The following is a 12,587-nucleotide window of genomic DNA, read 5'->3' as shown; positions in this document are numbered from 1 at the left end:
GGACCAGTAGAAAGGAAATGAAACAAAACTTTAAAATACACACACATAATTATGTATATATGTGTGTGTGTGCATATATATATATATGTATATATATATATATATATGTATACATTTATATATGTTTATATACTTATATTTAAATGTATATTTATATATATATACAGCATATATATATATAAATATATGTGTATATTTATATAGATATGTATAAATGTAAATATCTATATCTATATATAAATATATACATATACAGTATATATGTCTGTATATACGTATATATATATATATATATATATATATATAAAACACACATGCACATATATAGTGTTCACGTTTCCGGGTATACATTTACCCGCGGTTTCACATATTTGACGATTTTTCTTCAGTCTTGTGACTCTGAAGTGCTGAGGTACTGAAGGTGTATCTCCGCATGGCAGAGCCCCCTCCGGAGCATGGAGGGGGAGCACCCGTCGGCTACCCCCCAATCTCTCAATCCCCTTGCATAGAGAAGCAGCATCAGCTGACTCAGAAGCGGCTGAAAAACATTCTTATTTATTTAAGAATAAAAACACAGAGGATAATTATACAGAGCAGGTGCTTTTTTATTTCCGCTACTGGTTTTATGACAGAGAGACAGAGTAACACTCCTTGAGTGCACTATAAAACAGCTGTCTTTTGTCTTTTGTCAATGAATGCTTTACAAAGCGTGATCAAAAGTGTTTTTGAAGAGTATGGATCGGTAAGGGACATTCTTCAGCTGTGGAGATGGGGGGATAAGGGCGGGTCCCTGGGATTCAACGTATTCGCAGAAATCTCCGGTCCCTAACCCCCACAAATAAGGGGGAATACTGTGTGTAATATATATATATGTGTGTGTGTATATATATAAAACTTCAAAATATTTTCTTATCAAATCTTCAAACTCAAGATAAAAACAGAAAAAAATACAAAAATACTCGAGATATCCGTAAATAAAAAACAATCTGCCTAATGGTTTATTGTTTCTACAGATTTAACAAGACAAAGACATCCAAGTCATGTCAGAATTTCCCACTTCTTCCTCTGTGTCTCCTGCTGCTGTAAACCGTCCTCTCACTGAGGTCTGATGTAACAACATCTTTCTTTGACGCACAAGCCGCATTTGGTGTGAACGCAGCAACACAGTTTTGTTCATTAACCTTCTGCCATCGTCATTATAGTTGACTAGGAAGACAGAATGCTCCCACACAATTGGTTAAAATGATGCATTCAGGTGGGGGGGGGTCCGCGGTACATGTCTGTTCAAATCGGCGCCGACTGATCTGCATAGATCACAGTTCAGTCATGATCCCCAGAAACCCCCAGGTGGGATTCCACCTTCCTCAGGGTCTTATTTATGAAGTCCATGCTGGTGTTTTCCTGTCAGCTGACCCCTTCCTGCTTTATTTTCAGATTCTGTCAGCTTTGGAGCGGGACGAGCAGGCGAGGAGACAGAGACTGAGGAGCAAGCTGGAGCAGGTCATCGACACAATGGCCCTGAGCAGCTGAGGACCATCCTCCTCTGTCCCCACTCCTTCTTTCCATCTGTCCCCCTCTCCCTCGCTTTTGCACCAAGACAACAAACAGAACTCCGACCCCGACAACACGAGCTGCAAACGGACAGAAGCAGTAAACTGGAAGCTGGCATTTGGGGGGTGGACAAAGATGGGCGGGCCTGTGTACGCTTACATGTGTTTGTCTGCAGCCCCACGCGGCGCGGGGGCACGCGGGCCAGGCAGCGGACATTTTCACGCAGAGCAAGTGAAGTGACGGCGTTTGATTATCTTGGTGTTTGTGGTTTGCTTGATTTTGATTTTAGGAGTTTTGTCGTCTGCAAGGAACAGATGCTCTGACAGGATCTGACATCACGAGCAGAATGGACCAATCCGTCAGCAGCCTTTGGGAGGGGCTCTGAGGGTCATGTGACTCGAGCAGAAGCCACAGTCCGAACAATGTTTTGTTTTTTTGTATAGATGTTATCTGCCCACTTTCTGATCTGTCGCCACTTGTTTTACTGCTGAATTTGCACAGTTTACAGAAACGTTACAAAGCAAACCTATATAGATATTATATATAAATACAACTAAGTTTTAAAAATCAAATTAAGAAGAAAACATTTTTGTTTTTTTCTGTTTCATTTGATCCAACAAATAAAACAATGAATCAGAATTTGTCAAAACAAAAAAAAGTGCTCGGCGTGAACAGAAAAATTGAAAAAGAAACAAAGTTCGTACTGTGCCATGTTTCCTTTGAATGTTGTTTAGTGCAGAGACATTTTGTGAGATGGAACGTGTCTAATTTTAAATATGAACATGCCTAGTGACTGAAAGTTGTTTGAATTAGGGCCCATCATGAGATCCTCGTAGACAGGAAGCTGTAAGTTTATGACAGGAAGAAGCTCGCTCTTCAGTCGGTGCAATCTCTTGGTTTCATGAAGCCAAATATCACCAGGTTATATTCTGATTTTTTTTTTTCTGCGACTCTACGGCTGCTGGATTGTTTGAAGGATGAAGTACCTCCATTGCACTAGCTAGAAATTTCCCTTCGCTTCGACGCATCGTAGCCACCATTGCTTCTATGTTTTCCTCAACCGACCGAATCCAAAAACCTTCATGCGAGAGCCAAATCAGTTTTCTGCTTTTACTTTTCGGATCCTGCGTGAGGTCAGCTGAGCCCTTTAGAAGTAAAGCCGTCTCCAAACTGAAATGGTTTAGCATCTTCTCGATGTAACGCGGCTGGAAAATCAAACCCGCCGTCTGTTTTTGGGGGAGGTTGGATGGATGGCTGCAGAAGTTCAGGGAGGTGAAGCCCCTCCGATGATAGAGTGGTCCTCCTCTAAGCTTGCAGCTCTTATTTTGAAAAGATCCTGTTGCCATGTGTGACTTAAGCTTTTTTATATTCCTGTTACTAGGAGAATTCTTTTCTCACTTTTTTGAAGTCTTGATGTCATGAATTTTGATTTGTGGTGAGAAATACCTTTTTTTCTGCTTGATGAAAACCAAACTGTGGTCTGTATAAAATATTTTGTTTGTAAAATTGTTTACATGACTAACAAAAAGCTGTTTGCCTTTTTTTTTGATTTTTGTAATCCAGTTTTTTTTTTATTTGAGTTTTTTTATTTTTTACCTTCAGCGTGTACATTGTACATTTACGGTACATGGAAGACAACTCCTCTTCAGGTTCCCTGAAGCCAAACGTACTTGACCGAACTCCAGGTTTAGTCCGACGATTTTCAGGATCATTATTGAAACTGCTGAATCGGATGAGCGTCTGTTGTCGTGGAAACGTGACTTGCTGCTTTACCTTGTATCTCGTTTTCTATGAAATCTTAGGGCTGTTTTTCAGTGCTGGTCAGAAATGTGAACGGGCCGCTTTGCTGTCTATCGGAGGAACGGTACATTTACTCAATGAGTTTACCAGAAAATAAGGTGGGATTTGTGTTTTATTTTGAAAGGGAAGCAGATTTTTTTCCTGTTGAAGACTTCCTGTCTGCTCTTTCCTGTTTGTGAACATTGAGTTTTGTGCTCAGCAGCTCTATGAATGTGGATTCTGTGTCTAGTCTAATCCAGCCACCAAATATAGTCACACCAAACGCACTCGTCTCTGCTGCTGATGCAGCTTTAGCACACAGGAAGTCTTCCACAACGGGGTTGCATTTTCAAAATAAAATACCTTTAGGATAATCTGTGATTTCGTATTGGAGACCTTCAAATTCACTCTTCTAAATCACAAATCAAATGTCCTGCAGGTGTGTGGAGGCCACTTCTTCAGCTCCCCGCTCCAAACATCTCTCTTTATTCTTCTATTGAACAAGGCTGCTTCACTTTTTCTGCATTCAAACATGTCGGTGCTCTTACTGTTCGGGCCACATGGCTGCTGAGGCTCTCAGGTGTGTCCACAGCAGTGTGTGAGTGCAGTAGTGGCCCGCCGTCTGCTCCAGCACACGCCAGCAGGTGATCCGTGCTTTTAAAAACCTCCTCATTCATGAAACTCCCTCCGTTCTTTTGGTTTGTGAGATTCAGGTTGAGGACGTGACTGGCCTGTTTGTCACTTGCCTTTCAGACTCTCTTGTTTTACAAGTTCAAGCACATTTTCAACAGATCCACAGCAGCTTTCCGTCTTCATCCTCCGTGTTGCTCTGTTCAGTTCCACCACTAGCTAGCTTGTGCTTAATGTTGCGGAGGTGGTAGAATGTGGTGGAAAAGCATTTGGTGTCATGTGAATGAGTCTCAGAAACCCTCCGGTCTAACCAACACTTTGGTGTAACGTCTTAGCGTGAGTGGATCCAGCACCACCCTCAGCTCTCTGACGTCCAGCGTCCCACTCTTTAGGTTGTGTTCCCATTCCAGCCTCCTGTTGGTTTTCCTCGTCATTCTGGAAGTTTCATACAATCTGTGGACAAACAAGGACTTTTAATTCCAAATAGTGAACAAGAACTTTAACACAGAAACTGCTACATTTTTAGATTTCAGACTTGAAGCGACTGTCACGAGTTTGCAGGTCAACATTCATTGTGTAAATATTCTGTTATTTCCTATTTTGCAGATTTACTACTTGTAAATAAACACATCAACGAAGAGATTAAACATTTTTTGCTAAATAAAAAGTGTCTTTGGTCTGTCATTTCATATTTTTTCTTATTAGTTCTTAGTAAATTTTCTCCCTTTTCCAAAGCAAACCCTTTTCCAAGTTTTTTAAAATTGTCTTTTAGGAAATTTAGTCATAGTCGACTAAATATCACAATATGAATATTTCCCAATATACTTAAATACCTATTTAGCTCTAACCACACAAACTTTTGACAACTAAAAAGAAAAAAAGACACTTTTTTTTACCCACTTTATCACTATCTCACAATATTTTTGTTGCCTTTTACCTGCTTCCTGTAAAGCGGGGGTGTCAACTCAGTCACAAAACACACCTTAGGTCACGGGTCGAACAGGATAAACATTTATTGAACACTCTAGAACTACCTTTTTAAAACTCTAAAACTAACTTTTTAACATAATTATGAACTAGATATATAGCATTACCGGTGATAATGCTAGTGTGAATGCTGTAAGATGAATTTGACCGCTGAAGATGCTAGTGCTGATAGCTGAACATGCTAAAATTGATAGCTGAAATCACTAAAGCTGATTGCCAACTACAATGTTAGCTTAATGCCAAATTAGCCTAAAAGACAAAAAAAAATCTTAGGTTAGCCAAAACAGCTAGCATGTAGCTGAAAAAATAGCTAAACTCCAAAATAGCCTAGAAAATCGTATTAAAAGTCAAAATAGTCCAAAAAGCTAGCAGGATGATAATTTTTAAAACTTTAAAACAGTAACTTTTTAAGATAATTATGAATAATAAAAAGTCAGGAATATTATTCCAGAATAAATCAACTTAAACCTTCAATAACTTTTAACATTTTACTCTCAATAAATATAAATGTTGTCAAAATTATACAAGTTAGGAATGAGAATAACATCAGGCCATTAATAACAATAGTATGATATGGAGGGCCGGATAGAATTACCTGAAAGGTTAGCAGTTTTGTTTTTTTTCAGCTACGTGCTAGCTTTTTTGCCTAACCTAGTTTTTTTTTTTTTTTTTTTAGGCTAATTTGCCACTTAGCTAATGTTTCAGCTTCAGTGTTTTCAGCCATCAGCACTAGCATCTTCATCGACCAAATTCATCTTACAGCATTCACACTAGCATTATCACAGGTAATGCTATATATCTAATTATGTTAAAAAGTCATGGTTTTAAGAATTTAGTTTTATTGTGTTCATTAAATGTTTATCCCGCTTGGCCCGCAACCTAAGATGTTTTTCGATTTTGGCCCCTTGTAAAGTTGAGTTTGACACCCCTGATCTAACCATACATCACACTTGCACTGCCCTCAGCTCACATGTCCTTTTGCTCTGTGTGGAGAGACTGGCTGCAGGATTTCACTGCTTTGTGTCCAAACATAAAGGTGTCAGACACCAGGAAGATCTCACAGACAGATGGATGGATGGATATAGTTTATTAATCCTTACAGAAATGATGTCACTGTCCTTGCTCCATGCATCACACCACACAGTTAAATGTGATTAAGCATAAAAAATTTAAAACAAAACATCAGATGGAGATGATTCTGCCCGGTCCACTCCACAAAGTCCTGCACCAGGCCTCCATATTCTCCCTCCTCAACCCCTTGATACATGCCACAATCACAGTATCATCTGAACATTTCTGCATGTTTCAGAGTTATATTGGAAATCAGTGGTATAGAGGGTGAAGGGGAGAGGTGAAAGTAGAATAGAATAGAATAGAATTCAACTTTATTGTCATTGCACATGTCTCAGGTACACAGCAACGAAATGCAGTTTGCATCCATCCAGAGTGCTTTAGCAGGTATAAATATGTATCTACAATGTGCAAAGTGGAATAAATAGCAGTGAGAGGTATAAACAAGTATTTACAGTATGAAACAGTACAGGTGAAATTCAACATATAAAGTGCAGGTAATATGCAGGTAGTGGTTATTGTTATTGTGAGTGATTTAGAAAAAAAATACAGTCAGAGTGGTGTTGTGGCTAAGTTGTCAGGAGGCAGAGTTCAGGAGTGTGGTAGCAGTTGGGAAGAAACTGTTCCGGAACCTGGTGGTTTTAGTCCGCAGACTCCTGTAACGCCTGCCAGAGGGCAGAGGAGTGAAGAGTCTGTGTGCTGGGTGGCTGGAGTCCTTTATGATTTTTCCTGCCCTTTTCAGACATCGCTTCTTGTAGATGTCCTTTATGGCAGGAAGCGGTGCTCCAGTGACATGCTGGGCAATTTTCACCACCCTCTGCAGTGCCTTCCGGTCTGCAGCAGAGCAGCTCCCGTACCAAACTGTAATACAGTTGGTTAGGATGCTCTCGATGGTGCAGCGGTAAAAGTTCACCAGGATGTTGGGGGACAGGTGGTTCCTCCTCAGAGTCCTCAGGAAGAAGAGGCGTTGGTGAGCTTTCTTTACCACCTTGGAACATGCCGTTGTCCAGGAGAGGTCCTCAGAGATGTGGACTCCAAGAAACTTAAAGCTGTCCACACGCTCCACCACCTCCCCTTTGATGTGGATGGGTGCGTGTGGGTCAGCGTTCTTCCTGAAGTCCACGATGAGCTCCTTGGTCTTCTCTGTGTTGAGCAGCAGATTGTTGATGTCACACCAATCTGCCAGACGATCCACCTCCTCCCTGTAGGCAGCCTCATCATTGTCCTTGATGAGGCCGATCACCATAGTGTCATCTGCAAACTTAAAAGTACGGTGCCCTGTGGAGCTCCTGTGCTGCCGGTCAGCATGGAGGAGCAGGAACTCCCCATCCTGGTCAACTGTGGCCTGTTGGTCAAGTCGTCCGTAATCCAGTTCACCAGGTGGGGTTGACAGCCAGGGAGAGGAGCTTCTGCTGGAGCAGGTGCTGGATTGTGTTAAAGCGCTTGAAAAGTCAGAACAGCATCCTCACTGCACATCCCAGGATCAGTCGTTTTTCATGGCTCGCTTTGATCCTTCAACAGTTCCTTCCTTCTTTCTTCCCAGTGGATTCAATGAGGCCAGATAGACAGAAAATGTTATCGTTCACACCATGTGTAACCACCCGGCCTAATTCAATTAAATCTCCATACAAGGAAGGAGGCTGAAACGGCGTCATGGCTGTGTGAGCGCTGAATCTGGTAATGATCCTGTCAAAAGGCAAATGATCTCACAGCTCAAACATTAAGATAAATTTCATTCAAAGCACAAGATGCTCGTTCCTTCACCCTCCCACCTCCATCCTGCCGGCAAAATTCTGTTGACACACTTTGATCATTTCAATTGTTGCTTTTCTCCTCCATTTTTCATTTTTGTTTAACCATAACTGACGAGGTTTTGTTTCATCACATTTGAAAGTTACAATTCTCCATTTACGGTGGTTTTTTGGTGTTTGAGTGCACGGCGGCAGCACCGGAGGGAGCCCCGTGAGTGGCAGTGGTATCTATATTTCCTCTAAATCCAGTGAACGGTTGAGTTCCTCTTGGCGAGGAAAAGGTGACAGCCATTACTGTAGGGAGACGCTTGGAGCGGGATTATTGTCATTGCCCTTAACTCCGGCTTTTCAGGGAAAGCTGAGTGAATGAGGGAGGTGGGTGTTCAAAGCAGGTCCTGCCAATCTTTAGCCTGTGCCACAGGAATAAACAACCGCACAACAACCCCCCCAAAGGCAGCTGGTGCATTTACAGAGCAGCTAATGTCTTACTGGAGCTGGGAAATTCTGTACGTTTTTGCAGAAAGTTTCTGCAGCTCAACAACACAGAGTTTAAGAGGAAAAATGTGGTATTTGTTTAAAATGAAAACGTCATTTCTTTATCACTGCAGAAATAAAACATTTTCTTAAAATGGACAGAGATTGGATAGAATCTAGACCAGGGGTCGGCAACCTTTACCAGAGCCATTTGGTCTTGCTTTCTACTGGTTAAAACCTAGGAGACATATCTCTACCTTTTACCTTTAGTAGAGGCCAAATTAGCAAAAAATCTAGCTTGTTACTTAATTATTAGCAGAACTCCAAAGTAGCATAAAATTCATCAGTAAATTAAATCAACCAAACATCCATCCATCCATCCATCCATCTTCTTGTCCGCTTCTTCCCTTTCGGGGTCGCGGGGGTGCCGGAGCCTAACCCGGCTACTGAAGGGCGAAGGCGGGGTTCACCCTGGACAGGTCGCCAGTCTGTCTCAGGGCCTCAATCACACACACATTCACTCTCACATTCACACCTAGGGGCAATTTAGAGTCACCAATTAACCTATGAAGCATGTTTTTGGACGGTGGGAGGAAGCCGGAGTCCCCGGTGAAAACCCACGCATGCACGGGGAGAACATGCAAACTCCACACAGAAAGGTCCCAGCTGGGAGTCGAACCGGGGCCTTCTCGCTGTGAGGCAAGAGCGCTAACCACTGCGCCACCGTGCAGCCCTCAACCAAACATGTTAGCATATTGCTAAAAGAAAGCTAAACTCTAAATTAGCATTAAAACTCCAGAAGATAACAAATTAGCCAAAAATGCTAGCATATATTGCTAAAATATTAGCTAAACTCCACATAGCATAAAAAGCTCATTAGAGGCCAAATTACCCCAAAAAGCTAGCTTGTTGTTTAATTCCTAGCTGAACTCCATATTAGCCTCAAATTCCTCAGTAAACTAAATAAGTCAAAAACGTTAGCATATTGCTAAAATAGAAGCTAAACTCAAACTTTTTTAAAAAATTACTAATATTATATCTTTCTTCAGCCAGAGAGCCACCATGGAGAGATAAAAGAGCCACATGTGGCTCGGAGGTTTCTGACCCCTGATCTAGACCAATCAGGAGGCTGTTTGGGGTGGCATAAACGTAACCCTCAGAGAAAATGTTGAACGCAAAATCAAAGATAGGGGTAAAGCAAGATGAGTTACTACGCATCTAAAAACGTTTGTGCTGCAATCTCAGATATTTTTGAAAGCAAAAAAACAAAATTTTTTGAAAGCAAATATTTATATATTTTTTCACACTTTGCATTTTTTACATTGATCTGTGACTTTTGCTTGCAATATGGAGGCACAAAAATCCTCCATAAGATTTTAACTGATGTTAATGACTTAAAACCCTCATCTCTGTTTTAGAAATGTGATGTTGAGCTTGACAGTACAGTGAGATTCTTGTTTTTCAGTCTTCCTCCTGCTTCAGTTCCTCCACAGTGACCCTGTGTTCATCTCTCTCTGATAAAATACATAGAATTCTGCTTCAGGCTCATTCCGGGTGATGCAACTGTTGATGGTGCAAGCCGTTGGTGGGAATTTCCTGATGCAATCTGGAAAAGTGAAACACTGACACGTTGGACTCCTTCGAGTTAAAAAGGTCTTCAGCTTCCTCAGTTAGATTAAAGCCTAAGTAACTGTCAAAGGCATCTTCCCAGTTGGAGCGTTTTTAGCGCGCTTTCACTTCCTATCAGAATCCGAGCTGCAGTGCAGGTTCACTGGCTGCTGCTCTTCTGTTCTGACTGGCTTGTTAATTTATCCACAGGTAGAAGCCATTATTCAGCGCAGCTCCCTGTCAGAGCCAGTGAAAATCCATTCCTTGCTCCACTGACCTAAAGCTTCCTGATGTCTGATTAACACAGATGGGATAACAATCCATAAAAAGCACTGCAGAGCTCTTAAACAGCCCGTCTGTAGTATCTTTTGCACCTAATCTCCTCAACACAGTCCAACGACTTCGACGCTTTATCGTTTAATAGATCCCATAAAACGTCTATATAATTAAATATGTTCCACTTTCCTTTGGAAATCATTCTAAATGTGACTTTTTCAGCGTCTTCTCCGCACACGCTCACATAAACACTTAAAAACCCCGGAGGAGACTCGATTCGTCTGCTTTCCCCTCCAGGTTCGAGTCAGGCCTCAGGGATGCAGACGAGTGCGTCCGATGCCACCACTCACGGAGATGGGCTCGTACCTGGAAAAGCTTTCACAGACCGCCGTTTTATTAGGCGATCCATGAAAGCCCTCAGGAATGACAATTTTTGGCTCCAGCAGGTCACCTGCACTCTTCATCATGGGTCAATTCACTCGCAGGTCAACAGGCTGATGGTGCATCAAGCCTCCTGGTTGGCTTTTCCTCCGTCTTCTCTGCTCGCTCGCATGCAAATAAACGCCGCACGATGGCCTCTGCTGATCTTTAACCCTTTAACTGGCTGCTCAACCAAGAGAAAACACGTTTTTAAAAATATTGATTGTGTATATTACTACAAAAGGTACGGAGCCTCAAAAGGGACATTGAGGAAAAAAAACTAAAGTAAAAAAAAAAATTAGGTAAACAAACAAAAAAAATTCCTAAAAACTGAAGTAAAAAAAATCCCTGAAAATTGAGGCAAAAAACATTTTTTATTCCTAAAACTTGAAGTAAAAAAAAAAATAATATCCCAAACATTGAAGTAAAAAAAGATGTAGTTACTGACTGATCCACAACAAACAGTAACTGATACGCACCAGTTAGTAGTTTTTTTGATTTTTTTAACCTTTTTTGTCAGTGACTATCTGATGTGCACCAGCTACTAAACAGAACATTCTTTTTTCCTAAAACTTGAAGTAAAAAAAAAAGAAAAAATTCTGGATAGTAACTGATGTGCACCAGTTACAGTCTGGTGCACATCTGGTGTTTTTTGGGCTGGACACACCTGAACCAGGTAATCAGTCATGAGTAGAGCTTGGAGATCTGGAAATCATGCAGACACTCCGGCGCTCGAGGCCTGGAGTTCCCTGTCCCTGATCCAGAACATTAATGACCCACTTCTTCCATAGATCAGCATCTTTTGGAGTCTGGAACTCATTAAGGAGTGGATGCAGCACATTCAGGGACACAGCAGTGGACCCTTGATGACCAGTCCTCTCCTTTTTTGAAATTAAACTTTGACTGTTTTATGTCCACAAACATCCACAGCAAGAAAAAGAGGAAAAATAATCAATTGATAGATAGACTCATTCTCAAAGAAATCATCATTATTATCCTCAAGTGAAAGTAACTTATTTTTAACCACAGAGTACCAAGCAGAGAGCGCGTTATGACCAGTGGTGTGAAACATCGTTACTCCCTGTCAGAGGACGCCAGATGCTTCAAAGACGTCCGCTCAGCCTCGACCTTCAACCCAAGCCTTGAGTTTTTCCTCCTCGCCCGTGATTGGTTCCTCTGGACGTCCATCTCTTCGCCGCTCCCCCGCGGCGTGTCCGAACAACCGCTCACTAATGAATTCAACTCTTACATGTTAGCAGCAGCTTGTGATCAAGTGCATTGTGGGATTGAGATAAGACCCGGACACTCTCTGACAACAGCACGAACACAGAAGACCCTAATTGGTCCAATTTATGAATAAAGGGGTGGAGGTGGTGGGTAAGTAGGACGGAGAGCTCCAGTTCATCACATGGCAGGAAGATGAACGTGTTAATTATTGCTGGGAGGTTCTCAGAATGTCTGTTCTAGCTGCAGGTATCTCATAAAAGCTCCTCCTGCCTTCAGAAGATGATGTGTCTTATTGACCTTTTAGTTTAATAACTACAGAAGCCACATGGGAGGATGTCAGGATGAACCTCAAAGCCGCTCCTGTGAACAGATTACAGCCTCGCTCTCATAAACTACACTGTTCTCTGTGGATGGAATCATTTACTTTGGTCTCCTGAGTGTCTTACATCATAGAAACATTTGACACGTTTCAGTGAGAAAAAACAGTAAAGATAGGAAAAAAGGGCCAGAAAACGACCAAAGGTTCTGTTTTTTATACATTTTTAAGATTATTATTGTTATTGTTTTTAGTACTTTGTAAAGGTAGAAATGCTTTGAAATCCAAACTGAAGCAAATGTTCATTTTTTATCCACTAAGTGGTTAATGATGAGTATCAATACTCTATTGATCTAGTACTCTCATCAATACTTTTTTTGTGTGAAAACAAGATAAATAACAGAGTATTTTCCCCAAAACCTTGTTTTTTTTTAGAACAATTTAAAACACAATATCTTGGTTTAACATACTTTGCAACAGTAAAATCATGTCATCAA

General features: G+C 41.3%; 1 protein-coding gene across 5 annotated transcripts in view; it reads left to right on the top strand.

Annotated features, from left to right (window-relative positions):
• Nucleotides 1–4,627, top strand: part of LOC112144749 (plexin-A1) — a 267,901-nt gene extending 263,274 nt beyond the window's left edge. For all 5 annotated transcript variants that reach the window (XM_024269482.2, XM_024269485.2, XM_024269483.2 and 2 more), the window contains exon 32: nt 1,435–4,627. In XM_024269482.2, coding sequence (XP_024125250.1) covers nt 1,435–1,530 — 96 coding nt within the window. In that variant the 3' untranslated portion in view covers nt 1,531–4,627. The remainder of the gene's footprint in view (nt 1–1,434) is intronic.
• Nucleotides 4,628–12,587: the final 7,960 nt, after the last annotated feature.

Source organism: Oryzias melastigma, linkage group LG5 (genome assembly GCF_002922805.2).
Source record: "Oryzias melastigma strain HK-1 linkage group LG5, ASM292280v2, whole genome shotgun sequence".
In the NCBI taxonomy this organism is placed as follows: domain Eukaryota; kingdom Metazoa; phylum Chordata; class Actinopteri; order Beloniformes; family Adrianichthyidae; genus Oryzias; species Oryzias melastigma.
This window is presented reverse-complemented; position numbering and strand designations above follow the sequence as displayed.